Here is a 22,800-nt window from a genome sequence, read left to right as displayed (position 1 = left end):
AAAATCTTAACCTTGCAAGCTACCATGTAGCAGTCTCTCAGAACACCCTAGCAACCACACAAAACACCCTAGCAACTGCCTAGTTTTGATTGTCATCTCTCTCTCAATGATACCACAGTCAAAAATGACTGCCTTCATGGTTTCACAGTCTGAGGCTTGTGAGCACTGTGCTTCTCTGCTTTCCTGCCATCCTGTCACAAGTCTAAATCAGTTTTTTTTCTACACATCTCTCTTTGAAATGCACACCCACCTGGGACGTGTGTATCAGTATACCTAACAGATGCTTCACCCATCTCTCTTCTCCCTCGCTCTCATGGAAACACATTCAGATAAGAGCTTTGTCTTATCTGCCTAAAGAAAGAATCTTTCACTGTGAAACTAACATTGTTTGAACATAGCTTTGGGTTTAGGTATCCGTTATATATTAGTGTGCTGTAATTCATCAGGGGGAAGTCAATATGTGTCAGTCAGGAGATATGCCACAGATTAAATTAATTTTCTGATTGCGATAAGGCTTTTTATTCCCACACATAACAGACAAAGATCTTTTCCTTTGTTTGAAAGTCAACACAGATCTGTTTCGGAATCAGTTGAGATTTCATTTCAGTAGACAGACAGGCCTAAAAAGAAACTTGCATCAGAGTCTTTTAAGTCTATGGGACGGGGTTGCCCATCACATGCAATATTTAATAGAAAGATAACATTTGAGACACCATTAATTAAAATCAAATGTCTGAAAATTTGATTATTAATCAAACCGAGCCTTTCTGACACTGGAAGGCCTGTGTAACTAGAAGCATTTGGCGTGTCAACATTTAACCACAGCCTGTTTAGTAATGTGCTGTAGACTCTATTGGGTTTAGTTCACAAGAACGCTGTTGTTAAAAGGAATGGGCCAAGGTTTATATGGTTAGCGTGGCCTAGTTAATTCTTGCTGTTAGATGCCGGAACTATACCATCTTTTTCTACTGACGGCCTATTTGAAAGCAGAATTTGATTATTAACTCTACTCACTAAGGCTGCATTTATTCAGTCAAAAGTACTGTAAAAACAGTAATATCTTATATTATTTTTACAATTTAAAACTAGATTTTCAAGAGAATGGATGTTATCTTTAGAAGGCCTGAACTGAAAGTCTGAAGTAGTTTAAAGCTTGAACTCTGGAGGTTTTGAAGACTACCCAGTTTATCAGAAAAAAAAACGATGTTGAATAGACGGACGGATGGTTGTTGTAAAGGTGTACTAAGTGGATGCTGGGTTGTTACTGGGAGGTTGCTAGCTAGAGTGTTGTGGGTGATTACAAGCTGGTTGTTAGGGTGTTGCTGGGTGGTTTTTAATGTGTTCTCATTGGTTGCTAGGAAGTTGCTAGGGTGTTTAGGGTGGATGCTAGGGTATTGCTAGATTGTTCTGTGTGGTTCATAGAGTGTTGCTAGATACTTATTGGGTGTTCTGGGTGGTTGCTAGCCAGTTTCTAGGGCTTTTTTTGAGGTGGTTGCTAGGCAGTTACATTGTGGTGTTGCAAGGTGGTTGCTAGGGTGTTCTGGGTGGTTGCTAGGGTTTCACTAAGTGATTACAGGGTGTTCTGTTTGGTTGCTAGCCAGGATGTTGTGGGTGGTAGCTAGTTGGTTGCCAGGGTGTTGCTAGGAAGTTTACTAGGCCATTGCTAGGTGTGTGTTAGGGTGTTCCGGGCGATTTCTAGGCAGTTGACAGACTGTTGTGTGTGGTTGCTTGGGTTTTACTAAGTGGTTGTTAGGGTGTTCTGGGTGGTTGCTAGGCTTTTGCTAGGGTGTTCTGGGTGGTTGCTTGGGTGTTGCTAAGTAGTTACTGGGTGTTCTGGGTGCTTGCTTGCCAGGGTGTTGTGGAAGGCTGCTAGTTGTTTGCTTGGGTGTTGCTAGGCAGTTTGCTAGGCCATTGCTAGGTTGTTGTTAGAGTGTTCTGAGTGGTTGCTAGGCAGTTGACAGAGTGTTGTAGGTGGTTGTTAGGGTGTTCTTGGTGGTTGCTAGGCTTTTGCTGGTGTGTTGCTAAGTGGTTACTGGGTATTTTGGGTGCTAGCCAGGATGTTGTGGGTGTCTGAAATTTGTTTGCTAGGTAGTTTGCTAGGCCATTGCACTTTAAAAACGACAACTCAAAATTGTTCACCTATCTAAGATTTTTGCATTCACTGACAACAAAATTGCTAGTTGGAACTTGAACTATCTGTTGTAAGCCACTTGAACTCACTTTCAGATGTTTCTCAGGAAAACATTTCTTATACTATTTAACTTTCCCTGACGTCTTTGTCAAAAAGAAACATTCCCTCTTATCTGTCATCTTTGGCAATATTGCATTATTTGTAAAGTCTCAACAAATGTTGGAAAGTAAAAAAAATAATAATAATAATAATAATAATAATTGCCCATATTACGGTTCTGAAACCTGATGTATTTGCTTTGGGCTTAAGATTTCTTGTTTACATTGTGGAATTGTTAAGCTGTTTGTGCCAAAGTCGTTCAAATAAACATGCATAAATTAACTGGTTTACTGTCAGTGGATGATTTAATGTAGGGGGCTAATATAGTAAGTTATTACAGGGGATGGTGATCTGAACTCAAAATAGTAAGCTTTTACAGACTTGGAAGTTCCAGTAACTTTAATCAAAAAAAAAAAAAAAAAACGTAGTCAAAACTTGAAAAACGTAGCTGATGCAACTTAATAATTGCAGTTCTTCAAAACTGAAAAAAAAATAAGTTGATATCTTCAACTCAAAAATTCTGTGCAGTCGGTCGCCTTGAAAATTGTATTGAACTAACTTTTAATTTTTTACAGTGTGCTAGCTGGTTGTTAGGCTGTTCTGGGTGGTTGTTAAGCAGTTGCTAGGGTGTTCTGGATGGTTGCTGAGTGGTTGCTAGTCTAAGTGTACTTAAACTGGTCTCCCATTTTACTAATCAAAAAAAAAAAAAAAAAAAAAGCTAATAGACCAGACTGAATCTGTTTAGTTTTTTATTTACATTCCAGAACCTCTTTCTTTGAAGTGAAGCCATAACTCGTGACTCAGATGTAAATCATGTTTGAGAAGATTATGCTAGAGAAGATTTTTCTGGTGTCAATTGTAATCTAAATAAATAAATATGACATAGAGCATCATGCTATGACTTGTCAGTGATGCAGAATGCATACAACAAGAATCACAGATGTTTTGCCAGAAATGCAGATGCAACTCAGCAGAAGTTGAGTTGTGCAGCAACTTTTTCTCATGAAGTTTTCTCATGTCTGTCGCGCTGTGGTGTGTGTGTGAGATGAGCAGCAATAGCAGACGGCTCTGGCAGGTGGAACCGACCCCAGGTCTGTTGATGTGTAGTGGCATCAGTGTTTAGTCCTTTACCTCAGGCATTCAGGAGGCTCTCACTGTCAAACTGTGTGTGAGTGTGTTGGCAGCTGTGTTGTGTGCGACAGCCATTTAGCATCTTTTCCATGGCAGTCAGCACAGGTAGAGGTTCTTATATTACAAACCCTTTTGTCTTTTGTACGGAGTATTACTGTTGTCGCAAATCAGACAGAGAATAAGGGAACAACTAAATGTGAACATATAAAGCAGATAAAGCTGACTGCAACCATATTTAGTAACTGTAGTTACTGATTACATGTAAACTGGATTACACAATCAGATTCCAAAAATTTAAGTTTTTATAATCAAATTGTATTACATTTTAAAATGCTCATAATCAGAATATAGTGACTTTTGTACAAATTACATTATAACATATTATTAACACAATGGCAGTAAATTATTAATAATTTAATTTGCCCCATTTTTTTTCTCTCTTAGATTTTCCTTTATAAAATTCTACTGCTTTTATACAACTTTTCATCAACTCACAAACCTCTTTAGTTTGGTTGCCGTGATTTTGCCAAGTAAGCCATGTTACTGGATCAACATCTTTTGATGATCCTGGATCAACATTATTGTCCCAAAATATAGACACCTAAACCTAACCCTACCCTTTTTTATTCCTAAAATTAGTGGGAAATAAAAGCTGATTAACAAGAGCGTCGAGCCGCCTAACTATGATTGTAAGCCTAAAACAGATTGTTCCTGAAAAGTTATATCTCAGTTTTGATTGGTTGATTGGAATGTTGTTCCAGGATCAACATCCTTGTTGTATATAGGTGCTATTTGGAAAATCCTGACATAATGCAATGTTTAAACTTCAGGGGGAAAAAAAGAAAAAAAAAGAGTGGAATTTATTTTAGGTCAAATGTAATCTAAAAGTAATCAAAAAGTAGTCTTCTGGAATTTAAATCTTGTCAGTTTTACACCTGAGGCGGTGCAAGTTTATGGAATCTTTGAAAACTCAATGAATTTTACTGTGAGTGATGACACATTGACTGCTCCAAGATGGCGGATACGTCGACATATCTGGAGCAGTCAAATGTGGCATCTACCTATTCATATTTAAGTTAATATGAGTTTTGGCATGTTTTAATTGTTTTAGCATGTTGCTATATCACAATTTGTGTGGTTGGATATTTTCTAATGCACTTCTGTGTGTTTATGAGTGTTTGAGTGGTTTCTTATTGGCCCAAGTCAAAATCCACCCCGGGTTTCAATGATAATCAGGTTTCTGGATTTTTTTTTTTTTTAATCCATTAAACCACAAACCATAAGTCTAATCAACTAATAGTTCCCCTTTCCTCCAAAGTCACATGATTTTAATTATTATTCATGTACTTCTAGCACAGATGCTGAGAGACAAGTTAAATGCCAGAGTTTAATAATTAAGGCTAAGGGTCTAGTATGCTAATAGATATATTTCATTTGACATGAATGAAAACAAGGTTATTATGGATAGAATTACTACACAATATGTGCTTCTGGATCACATTTCCTTTTTCCTATGGATCTTTGTGAAGGAATCAGTGTTACATCTGCAAGTGATGCATCTTTTTTTACTTAGTGTATTTGAATCCTGTTCAGGCTATTTTATGTTGGCATCAACTGAAATATGATGTCTGTCTCTACTGATTTCTTTCATCTATATTTACACAAAAGTTATGTTTCTTTTATTTCAGATCATTACATTCTTCAACAACGAGGTCTACACTAACGACAACCATGCCAGTCGTCTGTCCTTTGCGGGCGACTACCTGAACGGAGACGCCTCTCTCCTGATCAGCGATCTGCAGCTGACCGACTCTGGAGAATACCACTGTAAGGTCAAGACTGGCGGCAAATACCACTGGAGCCAAGTCAACCTCATTGTGCTGGGTAAGGCTCATCTTCCTGGAATCAGCGGCCAATCATTTCCTCCATCAGCCAGCCTCGCTGTCATTCGATTTTATCGGTCAGATTAGAAAATTTGGCAATTGTTTACATAACCTAGAAGTATGAATGGTTGCATTCGCTGGCCAGACATTCTCAAAACTTGTGGCTGGTGATGTTTGATTCACTTTGGATGGTAAATGGAGAGGATGTTCATTTGAAATGGTGGGATGAGGGAACATTGATTGAGCTCTATCTCTTAAAAACAGAAGATACAGAATTATGTGATTTCTCTTCTTCTACCAAACAGTTTACTGTCATCCCAAATGAGGTCCAGATGAGCTTCTTAAGATTTGATATTTTGCTATGTCTGGTTTCCATTATTAGAGCGCAGGGTTTCCAAGCCATCATTCAATCACAGTATCTCTGACACCACAGCTCTCAGCCAAGAGAAGAACAGCCTCATCTCTATGCTCTTGGTGCATAGTCCCTATTTTCAGGGACTTGCAGCTTATGCCGAGGAGTTTGAAGTTGTATATCACGTCTTCATTTTATTTCCTAAGTCATTTTATTAACAGATTAGTACGCTAGCCACAGAGGGACAGGATATTGGGGTAGAGTTGAAAGAAAGAGAAAGAGAGAGAGAAATGGGAGGACGGATTGATGTAAATCCGGCATCCACCCTAGAGTTTCTCTCATTTATTAACATATCACAGAAGATTAGCTCAATACTGCCTTCCCATAATCCCCCCTTCTCCACCCAGTCTACTCTTCTTTCTCTTCCCTCTCCATCACTCTATAAACACATTACTGAGAGCTAGTGCTCGCATTATTATGTTATTTTAAACAGGTATTTTGCTAGTTTATTAAAATTTGCAGTTGAGAGTAGACAGGAAATGATCATGGGAGGGTTGCACCATCCTGATCTCACAGCAATTCGCACATATGTTACAAGGTGGCTAATTTGTATGATTTGTATGTCCTAAATCTTTTTTGTATTTTATGAGTTGCGCTATTTGTATGAAACTGTACAAATGACCTAAGTGCCACGTTCAAACTTTGCGGGGCCCTGGACTAAAGCAGCTGCGGGGCCCCCCCATACCCCTGTTATAGACTACGCATGTTATATTCAGTGAACAAAAAGCATATAAAGATGTCCACATTCTGAAATAAATGCTCGTGAAATAAAAATAAACAATGCGCACGTCATAATCCCATATAGGCTATTTACATCATGGAGGAATAATCTTACAAATCAGAAACAGCCCAGCAAATAAAATCAATTAAATATCACTCACCACTAAAAGGGCTTCTTCCTGCTCTTCTTCAATGAGAATTCCTCAATTAAATCCTCATTCTTCATACAAACATGTCATGGAATTGTGACTGCACATACAGTATATGTAATAATTTAGGAGGGCGATATTCTGTGAAATTACTGTCCATCTATGACATGTCAGTGAATAAATAATTTTAAACAATGGCACTTAAAGATTTGAACTGAAATGTTATTGCAACCATGTGGCTTATGAATGCATGAAAATTATTATTATTATTTTGTTTATTTTTATTTTTTATGAAAGAGAACATATAGGGTGTGGCCTGCTTTTGATGCTTGAATTTGGCTTTCAATAATGAGGTCCAAGTTTATTAGCTAATACACTAGAAGTAGGCTATACATTTTTAAAAAATTATAATTTTGTTTCTCTATTTAACAACATTAACTTACAATAGTGAAAGACATCTTCTCTCAAGTAGATTGCATGTTTTCTAGCTGTAGGGCTCGCAAAATCTCTAGCCCGACGTCCTGGGGCTATTGTGTTTTCCAGTCGGTCTACCAAATACAGATCTCCTGCGGGTCCTTAAAACTCCTGAAGTGAGTAGTATCAAACTTAAGGCCATTCAAAGATTTAGATAAGTTAAGTAGTATAAGAAATGTCTTAATTATGATTTCAAGAGGTCTTACAGTTGGGGATGGAAAAACAAGAGACGTGACATGGCTGGATTAATCTTCAAAGGGCAATGATGTCATTGAATAAATATGAGTCTTTATCTGAATGTATCTGAAGGTAACCGACTATGAAACTTCCACAATTTTAATTGTTTCATATAAGATCTGATCAAATCATTTTTTGGCTGTGGAGCAAAGACAAATATACACTAGTAGTAACTCCATAACACATAACTTCTGGTGTGTTTGTGTGTTTATAGAGAGGGTCAGTAGGGCCAAAAGGGGCCACAGAGGTCTACAGGCTGTCTCTTAACTGCCATTCAGCCTCCAGAGAAATCCCTCTGGACAGGTCCTTCTAACTGACCCCAGAACAGTTTAGAGCAGTGCTGCGGTAAGCAGGATGCCATTGGGACTGCTCTGAGGTCACTTGGTAACTGTTGTGAGGCAGTGAGGTCTTTGATTTGGCTTCTGTGTTGATGCAGATGTGCTGTGTAATATCAGAGGGGAGTTAAAAGCAGTTAGTGCACAGGACAACAAACCCTGACCCCTGACCCCTGCCACCCCAAATTCAGATTGATTGCATCTTTGATATAGATTTCCCTCCAAAAACTGCCAGTGTGCTGTTTGCAACTTTTTTGAAATTAGAAATTTTGAAACACTGCTTCAAAGTTCTAGACTACGTATAGTTTGTGTTCAATAGCGAGTTCCGTTTTTACATTTTTCATTTTTTAAATGTAGCATTTCATTTATAACAATGACACTCTTTATTTCATGTTTCATGCTAAAAATTCACCATCCCTGATGCAAAAGCACAGGCATTTTTCTGGATGCCTGTCATTGAACCAGTAGGTGGTGTATATTAGCCATCAGAAATCTGGACCTGTGATTAATTGGTAGTAGGTTTAAACACCACAAGTGTTTATCCTTGAAGTATCGATGTTATTTCAATGAAAAAGCATGTAAGCACCCGTGGACTCTTTCTATAGTAAGTTACTTTGGAGATAAATATAAAATGACTAAACTTAACATTAACACACATTCTGGTGTCCTTGCTCACAGTGAAGCCATCTAAACCCCGCTGCTGGATGGAAGGCCGGCTTCTGGAGGGCAGTGACGTGAAACTGAGCTGTAAGTCTTCAGATGGATCCGACCCTATTCACTACAAGTGGGAGAGAGTTCTGGATAAGGGCAAGAGCGTGGGAAAACTGCCTCCCCTCGCACTCATCGGTGAGTCAAACACCCCGAAGCCTCGCAAACAAGACTAGAGCAAATCAGACCTTATTCTGGACAAAGGAGGGTTTGTGCAGTCACTTCCTGCTCACTGTCATAAATAGCAGTCTTGAAAGTTCTGATGCCATGAACATCACACACTTTGCAGCAAATGCATCGAGGAGTTTTGCACAGAAGTTGCATATTAAACCTGTGCACCCTGAACCTCAAATATTGTGTGGCGAACAGACAAGGAGATTAGATCTCATCTGCTCTTTTGATATTAGCCTCTATGCATAAGGGCTGGGCACTATTATATCAGGACAGGCAGCGCAAATGAAAACACAAACATTATCTTTTTGAGCAACTCAAATCAACTGATTTGTAGTCACATATGGCTTCAAACATAAATTGAAGATTACTTGCTGTTCAAAGGCTGTTTCGAAAGACTGCATTTATTTGTAATATTGTGAAATATTATGTTTTCCATTTGAATATATCTTAAAATATAATGTATTCCTGTGATGCAATACTGAATGTTGAGCATCATTACTGCAGTCTTCAGTGTTGCATGATCCTTCAAAAATCATTTCAATATGCTGATTTGGTGTTTTCAAGAAACAATTCTGACTATTATAAATGTTAAAAATGGTTGTGTTATTCAGTGTTTTGTGGATTTTTTTGTCTTTTTTGTATTATATTATATTATATTATATTAAGTAATTGTTAATTTAATTAAGTTAAAGGATTTATTTCAGTTTAGGATTCTTTGATGAATATATCATTTTTACAGTCACTTTTGGTCAATCTAATGCATCCTTGCTTAATAAAATCATTCATTTGTTTCTTCATTTTTTTGAACAGTAGTTTTCTGACTTTAGAACAGTAGTTTTAGTTTTCCAGCTAAACTTTGTTATGAAATAAGCTTTTACTTTGAGAAACACTGATATTAAAATTGCAGATATCAGTTATATCATCATATGGAGCTTGAATAGGCAAATAAAATGTCTAAACAATGTCTTGAATACATAATTGTATACAGCAAAAGATGTTCAATTGCCTTTGGCTGTTATTACATTAGAATTCAATCTCATTCAGTTCTGCTTGGGAAAACGGAACGACAAAAGTGCAAGAACTACACAAATTCGAGTGTAATGGCTATGCAGACGGGACTGAGTAATGTAGTGATTCAGAGCGATTTCTCCTGCTGACACCAGATCATCAGAGCACCATATTGTTTTACAATCTATTTAGCCGAATGTAGTCAGTGCTGCGGGAGAGACGGACCGTACCCTCACCCAAACTCAACAATTAACCAGCCTCATCAATGACCACCTGCTCACTCCAATCAGCTTTCTCTGGCCGATAAACACTCCACCGTCCCAGAATTCACAGCAGACAGTGGATGAGAGAGAAGAGTGATGATACAGGGATACAGGGATGAAAGAGGAGGCATTAGATCCTAGATGAGTAAATGATCCCGGTGACTCGAATCGCTCCGGCTGACAAACGCTCCTCACTCTGAAGTTCTCAGTTCTCAGGACACGAGTGCTTTCTCAACATTTAGTGTTCATCTCATCTGCTGGAATTCAGTAGAACCGTGAATCTCCTTCATGCGCACAAACATTCATTCATTCATTCACTTCGCTGGGCTCACTCTCACTTTACTCCTTGATTAAAACACTCTGTTTGATTGAAGCCTGTAAAGCAGGGCAGTAAAGGAAGTGGTATACGATTGTTAACACTGCTTACGTTGTTTTGTAGGTTTTATAGAGAAACTAACATAATCATGCTTCATCAGCATTGTGTCCTTGAGCAACGGACCTACAGTAACACAATACACATAAAAAAAAAAAAAAAATAATAATAATAATAAAATGAAATGAAATGTCAAAATATGGTAAAACACACCAAGATCAAATTATATATATATATATATATATATATATATATATTTTTTTTTTTTTTTTTTTTTTTTTTTAAGTAATAGAAGTTTTTGTATGGTTTTAGTTGTAGTTAACTAATAACCTTGAATGTGATCACTGTGTCTTAAGTGTGGCTGCAGAAATGAACAATCATAATTGCCAAAACAACCTTATTACCTAATAGATTGTAGTCGAACCTCAGCTTGTTGTATGTACAGTTATATAAGTATTATTTCCCATTTTCAGATCTGAAGAACCCAGAGATGGTGACCTTGAGGAACTTGACACAGGACAGCTCCGGGGTCTACAAGTGCACCGCCAGCAACGATGTAGGAGAGGAAAACTGTATCATCGAGGTCACAATGCAATGTGAGTTCTGCTCTGAGGTCAGCCTGTGCCCTGGGCCTCAGACGCTTGTAATTAGTGTGGATGTTATGATACTCGGATCAGTCGGTGGAGGCGCTTTTAGCTTGGAGCCACAGCCTCAGTGTGATGGATGGAGGCTGTTTCCACACTGCCTTTTATTATGGGGATCATGCGTTGTTTCGTGGCAAGCAGCTTTTAATATTTGAATGCATAGTATGGTCACACCAAATGCTGATTTCATTTAATTAAGTTAATAGAAGTTAATTAATAAAATCTATTTATGACGGCATCCTCACTTTTTTACACAAGAGCCTAAACTTTGCACTATACTGTAGCTTTGCAGGTTTCCTGAAGTGATCTGGAGACATGGTCACAGTTCTTCTGGATTGAGTCTGTCTCAGTTTGTTCAGTTTCTTCATGTTATTCCAGACAGACTGATGATGATCAGATCAGATCTCTGTGTGGAGCACTGGCTGCAAACAAAAATATCACTGATTATTACATTTAATGGCAAAAATATTGTTTGGAAATGTAAACTGATTTTTCCTACTGACACACTACAGCAAAAGATAGAAATAACTGATTTCAAACCATTTTTTGTTGGTGAAAATACTAGTGGCTTACGACTTTTGCACAGTACTGTACACAATTTCGTAATTCTGACATTTTTTCTTCAGAATTCAGAATTTACATTTTGCCAATCAGATTTTTTCTCTGAATTCTGCGTTTATCATCTCTTATCAATTCTGTTGTTTCTGCAAAGAAATAATATTACCAAAAAACAAATAAAAAGGTATTCTAAAAGTTAAAATCTCACAATTTTGAATTTTCTTTCTGGAAATGTGAGTTTTTTTTTTTTCAACCTTGTGATTCTGTTCTTTTTTTTTCTTTTCTTTTTCTTTTTTTTACCACAAATTAAAAAAATTATAACGGTAATTTGAACTTTTTCGTCAAATTCTGAAAAAAAAAAAAAAAAAAAAAAAAAAAAAAAAAAAAATATATATATATATATATATATATATATATATATATATATATATATATATATATATATATATATATATATATATATATAATTATTTAATTGCAAGATATATGTTCAAAAACAAATGACAAGCTTAGAATTCTTTATTTTTCCTTGCAATTATGAGTTTACATCTCACTAAAATAAAAATAAAAAAGATACAGTAATTGAGACTTTTTATCTCACAATTTTGTTTTTTTTCCTCATGATTATGAATTTATATCACATTATTCCTGTTTGTTTGTTTGTTTGTTTTTCATATATTAGATCTAGTTTATATACCGCCAAAAAAAAAGTGATTGCGACTTTTCAGCCCACAATTTAAACTTTTTTTAAATTATTTTATTTTTTATTTTTTTGCAGTTGTGTGTTTAAATATCAAAAATTTGTTTTTATATCTTGCAATTTTGAGTTTATTTCTTACAACAAAAGTTGCAGTTACCTTTTTATAGTGGAAACAAGCTTTCCATTATTTTGCTGATTTGTTGTCTTGGAGAAAAAAATAATAATCTTTCTCTTTTTCTCACACACACACCTAAAGCAAACCTTTGAGCATTTTTACATAAAATAAAAACTGCATTCTATATAATTTTTTTTTTCATGGACCAAAAAATTACTTGTCCCTTGTGGAGACATTTTGTCCCCGTAACATGGGGGATACCAGGTACACACACACACACACACACACACTAGGGATATGCATCTCCATAACTGAGGCCGATGCGATACGCATCTCGATGCATAGCCAACGATACGATACATTAAAGATACATGAAGCAGCTAGCGATGCGATACGATACGATACACCTCTGTTACAATGCAGTGCGATCCGATTTCGATTCAACACGATTCGATGCGGTATGATGCAATGAAACAAATCATGATATGCATTTCATTATGTTACAGATACTTTTATTTCTTTGTTTCAGACAACAAATCATAAATTAAGTAAAGTCATAAAGTGCCTTATGATTTGTATTGCATGACCCTTATACAAATAGGCTTTGGTAGTGCAAAAAAATATTAAATAAAACCAAATGTTTTTTTCCTGTTTTGTCCCTGCTTAAACTTTTAAAAGCTCAAACATTTAACAGTGAAACAATTTAAGGATGCTGCTCAGAGGTAAACTGAAGAAATGTTCCATAACATGCTAGCAGATGAATGTGCTTTCAGCAGACAGGCTTACTCAGTGAACAGAAAACAGGTGCTATTTTGACATAACCAATAATAATATGAAGTACCAAAAAAAAAAAAAAAATTGTCAGTTATTTCATAACTGTACTCAAATGTAAAAAAAAAATAATGAAAATAAAATAAACTAGTATAGGCAGTCACAGGCTGCTGTAAACCAGACTCATCAGATTAAATTTAACTTAAATATGCTCTTTTAAGGTTTTTCTTAAGAAATATCAGTTGATCCGAGCAGAACTGTTAGGCAACTTCGATTGAAAAAAAGTTTTGATCGTTTGCTCACCCGGCGTCCCGCTAGCAGTGGCAGGTTCAGCTAAATCCGAGTGAGAGGAGGAGGAGGAGGAGGAGGAGGCGGCCGGCGTCTCCAAACTCACACCGTGTCGGCGCTTCAGGTGTGTTGTCAGATTTGTCGTGCTGCCTGTATATTTTATAGCGGCACAACATATTTTACAAATTGCATGGGTTTTATCAAGATTTCCAGCTTTCTTATAAAAGCCAAAGTGTTTCCACACACTGGATTTGTAATTACTTGGTGGAGGATGCAGCTGCTCTACCTCTGCCATGTTAATCTATGTGACTTTCTTGACACGCCCCGGTCTCTGTGGTGTTTTGAAAGGCTACGTCATCACGCAACAGTGAAGAGAGACATACTTGAAAAACAGTTTAGAAGGGTGAAAACAATCTAAAAATATTATTCCTTTTCTAAATAATGAAAGTATAGTTATCTACTAATAATTATAACGAAATAAATCTGGGTTTACCGATGCAGATATGTTAGAAACGATGCATCGCGATACAAAAGCCAATTTGAATCCGATGCACACTTTTTAAACAGATGCATCGCATCTTTAGCTTTTAATCTTCCCATCCCTAACACACACACACACACTTTCACTGAGCATTGGGAACTATAGAAAGCCAGAGTGTGGGTATTTGTCATCAATCTTGCTCAAACAGCCATCCTTCAGTGTGTGTGTGTAATGGGTTCAGAACAGGCAGAATAATTTAATGTTGTCCTGCACTTGTGCTAGTTTTTCTCAACGCAGGAAATGAAAATAATTTATTTGAAAGAGGCGTTTCACAGTTGTGGTTGGCAAAGTTAAATTTGGGTCTGCCTAATTCAGTTTCACTCGCAAGATATCTCATGAGAGCACTAATAATGTGTAACTACCATATGGGCTTCCCTGCTAAAAAAAACAATTAAACAATGAGCTAATCAAAAGCTCTTTGTCAAACAAAAAAGAATTGTCTCATAAAGATGCACTCAGTAAATTTTATTGATGTTGTGCTGGTCGATATGGCAGTGAACTTAAACTGAAACCCAGAGGCACGAATTTAGAAGCTGAAGTTGTCATATACAGTAGAAATGTGCTATTAGCAATCATGCATGATTCATTTACTACACTATTTAATAATTGTTTACAACACTAAATAAAAATCAGACTTTTTCTCAGAATTGTGCAATATAAACTCTAAATTGCAAGTTGTAAAGTAAAAATTATGTGACATAAACTCATGCAAACTCCCAGTTCAGACTTTTTCAGTTTATATCTCTAAAAAAAAGGCACAATTATTTTTTTTTTTTTTTTTTTTTTTTTTTTTTTTTTTATTCAGTGGTGGAAGCGAGCCGTCCATAGAATACAAAATATGAGCATTTTCTCTTGTGTTCTCAGGTCTTTGCACAATACTGTAATTACCTGTATAATTATTGTATTTTTGTATTTAACTGGTCATCATGTAAGGATGTGAAGTGATGTGATATCCTGCTTTGTACAGATGTGCGGGGCATGGGTGTGGTGGCTGGTGCTGTGGTTGGCGTTTCATTCGGCGTTCTGCTCCTCATTCTCATCATCTGGCTGGTCTTCCGCAAAAAAGAAAAGAAGAAATATGAGGAGGAGGAGACACCTAATGAGATCAGGTGAGATCTCAGTATTGATTGTGTTTTTATACTGTAGTTCCACTTTAACTCTTAATATTCCTGCAGCAGAAAAACTGTGACTGTGTTTTTGATTGTGTTCGGCACAGCTCTCTGCGTCACACTCTTCATATATAAATAGAGCAAACAGAATTATTTTTCTGTCTATTGGTATCGGATATTTAAGTAAACATTTAAAAAATAAAATTAAACTTCTAGAATGTGTAAACAAACAAAAAACTAAACTACAGATACTATATAATGGCCATTAATCAATTAATTAATTAATTCATTCATTCATTATTAATTTATTGTTTGTTTTAATTAATTTAAAAAGGAGGCACACTTAGGCACAATGGCTCCTTCAGCTCCTTCCAGGATCTGGTTTAGGGTTAAAAAAAAACACATTATTTTTCAAATACTGTACATTATTGTTTCTCCTCTATGCCATGCCTTTCTGAAATGCACAATTTTTAACAAAGCTCATCGGTCTGAAAAGCGGGGTGTGCTCTGATTGCTCAGCTATCTGGAGACTCGGGAGGCCATGGCAGATTAAACATATAACCCCTCACCCCCCCCACCCCAAAAATAAATTTCTTGCTGAAAACTAGGTATCTTGATGGGCACTCTGGGGCCGGAGCCGACACTGGAGCATGCTCTGGGGCTGACTGGGGATCTGGAGCCCTCCCTGGGCTCAATGGGTAATCAGGAGCCCTCCCTGGGCTTAACTGGAGGTCAGGAGCCCTCCATGGGCTAAACGGGGAATCGGGAGTCCTTCCTGGGCTCAACGGGATATCGAGAGCCCTTCCTGGCCTTAACGGTGAAACTGGAGCCCTTCCTGAGCTTGACTTGGGTACAGGAGCCCATCTTGGGCTAGACTCGGGTACAGGAGCCCATCCGGGGATTGACTTGGGTACAGGAGCACATCTTGGGCTAGACTCGGGTACAGGAGCACATTTTGGGCTAGACTCAGGTACAGGAGCCCATCCTGGGATTGACTCGGGTACAGGAGCCCATCCTGGGCTAGACTCGGGTACAGGAGCCCATCCTGGGCTTGACTCGGGTACAGGAGCACATCCTGGGATTGACTCGGGTACAGGAGCATATCTTGGGGTAGACTCAGGTACAGGAGCCCATCCTGGGATTGACTCGGGTACAGGAGCACATCTTGGGCTAGACTCAGGTAAGGAGCCCATCCTGGGATTGACTCAGGTACAGGAGCCCATCCTGGGCTAGACTCAGGTACAGGAGCACATCCTGGACTAGACTCGGGTACAGGAGCCCATCCTGGGCTTGACTCGGGTACAGGAGCACATCCTGGGCTTGACTTGGTAACAGGAGCCCATCCTGGGCTTGACTCGGGTACAGGAGCACATCCTGGGCTTGACTCGGGTACAGGAGCACATCCTGGGCTAGACTCGAGTACAGGAGCCCATCCTGGGCTTGACTCGGGTACAGGAACAAATCCTGGGCTTGACTTGGTAACAGGAGCCCATCCTGGTCTTGACTCTAGAACAGGAGCCAATCCTGGGTTTTAACTTGGAAACAGGAGACCCTCCTGGGCTGAACTGGGGATCAGGAGCCCATCTGTGAGCTATACTCGGGAACAGAAGCCCTTCTTGGGCTGAACTGGAAATTGGGAGCACTCCATGGGCTATACTCAGAAAAATTAGCCCCTCCTGGGCTGAACTGGGGATCGGCAGCCCTCCCTGGGATCAACGGGAGATCGATAGCCCTCCCTGGGCTCAACAGGAGATCAGGAGCCATCAGTTGACTGGATCTGGATCGGGATCGGAGACTCTCCAGACACGTGGGGCCGTGTTTAAATGAGATGTTTTAGCATGGTGTGAACGAGTCTTAACTTTAATAAAGAATAACTCTTTGGGTTTGAGACTTTAGTCTTTGCAACTTTACAGAACTTTTTTATGCACCAAGAGCTTGTAACACTCCAAACAGTAAGGAAAACTTGACTTTTAGTGCAGTGGCTGCTCCAGGTCCAGATAACTGATTGTATTTGTATCAATGTACCTGTATTTTTGACATGTCTAACCAATGTCTATAATTATGTTACTTTTGTAGAGAGGATGCAGAAGCTCCAAAAGCCAAGCTGGTGAAGCCCAACTCCCTCTCCTCATCTCGCTCTGGCAGCTCCCGCTCTGGTGCTTCTTCAACACAGTCCATGGTGCACAACAGCGTTCCCCGAAGCCAACGTCCACGGCCACCTGCTGCTGCCGCCCTCAAGGAGAACGGACAGCCCCACGGGTTTCCCCAGTCTCCCCCGGCCTACACGCAGGTCGTGCCTAAAACCCCAGAACCCCCTGCCACCCCAAAATTCAAACCCCTCAGTCCTCCAATGGTCATGTCTATCCCAGCAGGCATCATTGTCCCTGCTCAAAGCAAGGCCTTTCAGACAGTGTAGAAAGTAAAGGAAACATGGCCTGGTACGGGTCTCAGTACAAGAAACCCACAGTGACTCTTTCAAAAATTGCAACTATGATTGGAAAAATTAAATACACACAAACACACACACAAACAAAACTATAAAATAAAAGCATAATTTAAAAAAAAATGTAATCAATCATATAAAATCTAAAAAGTTGAATGCATATTTACAAGAGAAAATACACCGTTATTGCCCCCTTCTGAAGTATTAAAAGAACACAGAGGAGGAACTGAAGAATTTTTTTTTTATTATTATTATTATTCTCATTCTTTGGTTCGCTCTCCTTCTTTTGATCTCATGGCACAGTCTGACTCTTTTTTCACATTATCTATTTTTCTTACTCTTTTTGAGCCCTTGAAGGCTTTGTGGGCGGTGGGGTGGAAAGATTTCCCCAAGTGCAGTTTATTTATTTATTGCATCAGAGAGACTAAAGGACCAAGGGCAGGCTGGGTTTATAAAACATGATGACAAGAGGAAGGACCATCCGACACTGTAGAGAAATGAAGGATATTATCCAAGAACTTGTTTCTGTTGAAGGCAAGGGGGGGCGGCTCTGGGAATATGAACTGTCCATCCCATTCCCATTCATTTTTCCCAGAATACAATGCAAACATTGATCTAGGTTCAGATATCAGAATCAAAGACAATCTTATTAATACCTTAACAATCCACTAAGAAGAAGTGATGTGATTGGAAAATATGTTCCCCGATGGACATTTCAGCAGATGGATGACATATCATTGATGCAGCGGCACAGAGAGACTAGCAGTTCAGTTATCGTGTAACACACCATAGGGCAAATTCACCTTAGCATGCAACATTTCACAAAAAAAAAAAAAAAAAAAATTTAACTGTATTTTTTATGTAAATTAGGCTAATATTATTTATTCAATCAAAAATAAATGCTACAATTTTTTTGCTATTACTGCACAAAAATGCAGACGATAAATTAAATTTAGTAAAAAGAGGTTTCATCTGTTTTCAGTAACAGTAACAGTAATTTATCACACAATGATTAAATGATGAAAGAAGAGCATTGTAAATTTTAGTTAGTCCACTTTAGACATTCTACTAACTATAAGTATCTTTGCAACTACATGTCAACTAGCAGTCATTAGAGTATTAGTGACTGTCTTCTAAGATTTTATTTTTAACCAACATTCAACTTACTTTAAGTAACTTTTCAAGTACATGTCAACTTATTTTACTAATCCTAACCTTACAGTCTACTAATACACTAATGAGAGTTAGTTAACATGTAGTTGCCATGTTACTGTACTTAGTATAACTTCTGAAGTATCAAAATCAAGTGTAACATTATATCCTGATGTATCATGCAGTCAAGAGCACTTTAATCACTGTTTCAGGTGCCTAGCATTGCTGTATGTACATTCCCAGTAAGGTACGCCAGATTGCAGTAGTCTGCTGTTTCCTTCACAACCTAGCATTTAGAACCGACCTGCGGAATTGTGGCTTGCAAAATGTAGCAGCCATAACCTGCTTTGCACAATTCCATTTGTGAGTCAACTGCTCTCAACACACTGATAGGCATTTTTGCAGTTACATCTATGTATAAACATGGAGCGTACTGTACGTCCTTGACAGAAAGTCTGCGGTCTGGTTGCAGATGTCATCCTCACTGTTTCAGTTTGTATTACATACCGAGCATGGTATATTTGTTACAGCTGTATTTCCAGTGATACTGAAACCAAAACCTGACATGAATACTATGAATGTGTACAAGTCAAAGACAGTTTTTTTTTCTTTTCCAGAATATCCAGTGGTACTACATAATAGCATATGAGGCACAAGTAACTTTCAACTCTAATCTCACAGTACTGTTGGACAAGTAATTGAAAGGGAATGCCATAACAGGGACTTATGTACAGAATGTGTGTGTGCATTTGCGGTACTCTCCTTCTAGTTAGTGTTTGCACCATGGTACAGTCCCAGGATTTTCCTAGGACCCTCTAACAGCAGGCTGTCTCAAGACGGTTGGCTCTTTGTGCCAGCCACCCCGCGGCTTCCTCTGCCAAGCGCTGTCAAAACCTTCTCCATTAGCGGTGTCTCGAAGCCCCTGGGAAAAGACCTTGCTTGGTGCATTTGTGAAATTTGAAATGGACAAGTTGCCTGTTTTGTGTGCCTTCACAGTGAATTTTCCCCCCGAGATTGCTTTTGTCCTTGGTTCTTTGCAATGTACCAGACAAAAAAAAAAAAAGGAAGCCTTGTGTAAAACGGCCCTCATCAACGGAGGGGGAGAGAGCACTCTGGCACAAAGAGGCAGTCCAAACACAGCCACACGAATAATGTACACTCTGTAGTCATGATGTTGTTTTATATTGTACATACAGATAAATATATGCACACAATATCCTTTAAGTTATCGGTTGAAGATTGGGGTTATAGGTCATAATAAAGATGTAGATGAGGTATTATGCATTTTCAGAGAGTAATAATTGGTCATTGTAGCCCTTGACCCGCTCAGCTCCCTTTAATAAGTAAAATCATTTCTTTCTTAATGGCTACTTGTATATCTGCCATTGATGGACCTTAATATTTAATAGAGGATAAGCCATAAGACGTGAGGAAGCATGCATACAAAACTCTTTTTGGGCCAATTTCAATTGTATGTGCCAACCTGGTTGCAGTCTGTAATGTAGCCGAGTGCTGTATATGCCAATTCGGCGCCTTCTTGTTTCCTTCCCCAGCAACTGTGTTTGATACCCACCGACACACCTCTTCCCAAGTGTACACACACACTACTTCCCAAGTGTACACAGGGTAACACAACCTCATAAATAGAGACACACTCAAGACGCACTCTCCAGAGCCACATTCTCCACGAGGCGGTGTAGGCCGTGTTGCTAACTGAACTGTTGTCAGTAAGTGTGATGGATGGGCTGTCATGCAGAGTAGGGAGTGAATAATGGGAATTGTAAGGAGAACACGGGGTAAACACCCTACATTGATACTCCAATACCTGAACCTCAGAAAAGAGACTGAAATGAAACCCATCCAATTGGACCTTCACAATATGGCTGTTTTTGTGGGCAGTTACTCTACTTGTCCAAGTCTTGAAACATTTGCTCTGTTCCAAATCCTATTGAGCTGCCTTGCTGTCTACTGCCTATATATGTAGGTCGCTCTACGGTTAGCATCCTAATAGAGTGCAATAGAGCCCATCCACATTCAGTGGCCTTGGTTACTGAAGTATTTTTCTCATGGCTAGATTTTTTAAAAGTCTTCATTTAAGCATTATAAGCCATGAACCACACCAACCAGTTACAAGAAGGATCACATATTAAAAGCCTTGATTTGATGCTAAATTATATTTGATTTCAATAGAGCTTGGCGTTAATATGTTGCTTAGCTAATGACACACTCTAGTTATCATTTTCTGCTCTTTGTCAAACATCTTGGATGGATTTTTTTTTTCTATTTGAAATGCATCAGATGACTGCAATTTACAAAATGTGGCCTTGCTATCTACTGCCTACACAAATGAAGAGCCTCGGCAACATCCTGACTGACATATCCTAACTTGTACTGTTCAGTAAGGAACATGTTAATGCCAAGATCTAACATGAAAGGGTGGGGATTGTGACTTTAATACAGATTCAAAGCTAAAGGTACATTTGGTACATTTGAGTTTCAGACTGGTACTGTAATAAGGCATGAAATGCATAATACACAAATATTGACTCAAATAGTCTGTTTTAATTATATCAATAAAGAAAAATTGGTTTTGAATGAATTTTATTAAACAACATTGCTCTAACCAATTTAATTTATTTTATAATTTTTTTTTATTTTTATTATTAGTGCAATTCATCATGCGATAACATTATAAGATCCAGGCGATGCTAGCCATCAGAAGGTATATCAGAACCTTTTGGAACAGCCTTAAATGCTTTAAAATGCTACCTACATAGGCAGCTCTGTAGGTTTTGTAATAGAACCATTGTTATATGTATATTTTGTTCCCTTTTTAATTTTACGACATTACAGCACCAAACTAGCCAAAATTGGCCAGCTTTATTACGAGGAAAGCTAATTGAAAGCTTGCCTTCCAGCAGTTCTTTTCTCACATTCAGGCACTTAAGGTGATTTTTATTCCTTCCCCAGCATCTTCCAGCAAGAAGAACCGGTCTTTTTCCTCAGACAATTAATCTTTAGTGGCTATTATTTTAACACTGTTAAAGAGCTGGCATGGGTGTTTAGAAACCATCAGTGTATGTACACTCTTCCCTAGAGCCGCCAAAGCATCTGAAGCTGTGCTCACGTTGCAAGAGGACATTCAGTTTTAAATGGGAGCTTAATCCAGGGAATGAGTTAAGGTCCATCTGCGGTGTATTTTTGAGAAAACACTCTACTTAAAAGACGTACTTGACTGTGTATGTAGCCTCTAAACGATCATTGTTACCCAACTAAATAATGTTGGATGTCTGAAAAGGCTCCTTTGACTCCTCTCAGAAACTGTAGCAGTATGTGTTACTTCAAGGGGAATTATTTTCCATTGGAAAAGCAAAGGAATTGCATGTTATGGCCTAAAGGTCAGATATTGGGAATGCTTTGCTTCTGTGTTCATACCTGTATTCGGCTGAATATGTAAGTGTATATTTGACCAACATCCTCTCTGTCTCTTTTCATTCACTGTGCTTTCCTCTGTTATCTTGAGGTTTTTTTTCTGTTCTTGTTTTGTTTGTGAATGTGGGAACTAAGGCCTGTATTTGCCTGAGAGTCCTTGTCTGGTTAGACTGAAGGGAAAATACTCATGATCTTCATTTCTCTTTGCTGTTGCAGACATTTTGAGTTTTGTAAACCAGTTTGTTCATTTTGAAGAAGATCCATTCTTGTAAATATGTCCCTCTACAAGTAAAAAAATGTATATTTTTACGTACTCTGAGTTATTAATACTTCATTTGCAAATAAAATATTCAACGACAAGCCATTTGGCAGCCCATTATTTGATTAATCCAAAGCGAAACTGCATGCATTTGTGTAAACGAATGTTTGTAGAAAGAAAAAAAAAGTCCTTTATCATGAGCAATGTGGAAATGATGCTGAAAACAAAAGAGGCAAAATTCAAATATTATACAAAAATATTATAATTTGATTTGAGCTATTTTGTAGACAGTGAAATGAGTGAAGCAACTTATATCATTAGACAACATTAATGTTCCCACACTCCAGTTTCATGCATCCTTGATTCAGCAAATTATCATTTAAATGAAGATAACATTTGCATTGATGTCATGACTTTTTCAAGCACACCATGTTCCAATTTGATTTAACATTTAAAACCTTCAGCTTAGAATTTAGGGCAGGTTATCTCAACTCTGGGCCTCAAGGTCCACTTTTCCTAGGTTTAGTTCACCTCTCACTCTCTAGTAGTCCTGAAGATCTTGCAGATAGTAGGACAAAGGTCATATGAACATTCCAATACCCAATGGACATTTAAACTTCATTTTTTTTTTGTCTTTAGAACTCTCACAAAAACAGAAAATGTCATTTCAACTTTATGCAATGTTAAATAT

General features: G+C 38.1%; 1 protein-coding gene across 1 annotated transcript in view; it reads left to right on the top strand.

Annotated features, from left to right (window-relative positions):
- The window catches only part of LOC127934531 (CXADR-like membrane protein), an 84,119-nt gene extending 61,909 nt beyond the window's left edge, over positions 1–22,210 (top strand). The window contains exons 3-7 of the mRNA XM_052531981.1: positions 5,050–5,245; positions 8,250–8,417; positions 10,571–10,693; positions 14,682–14,823; positions 16,900–22,210. Of these exons, the coding sequence (XP_052387941.1) occupies positions 5,050–5,245; positions 8,250–8,417; positions 10,571–10,693; positions 14,682–14,823; positions 16,900–17,239 (969 nt within the window). The 3' untranslated portion in view covers positions 17,240–22,210. The remainder of the gene's footprint in view (positions 1–5,049; positions 5,246–8,249; positions 8,418–10,570; positions 10,694–14,681; positions 14,824–16,899) is intronic.
- Positions 22,211–22,800: the final 590 nt, after the last annotated feature.

The sequence above is a fragment of the Carassius gibelio genome, chromosome A18 (genome assembly GCF_023724105.1).
Source record: "Carassius gibelio isolate Cgi1373 ecotype wild population from Czech Republic chromosome A18, carGib1.2-hapl.c, whole genome shotgun sequence".
NCBI lineage: Eukaryota > Metazoa > Chordata > Actinopteri > Cypriniformes > Cyprinidae > Carassius > Carassius gibelio.
The sequence above is the reverse complement of the archived record's forward strand: the minus strand, read 5'-3'. Positions and strand labels throughout refer to the sequence as shown.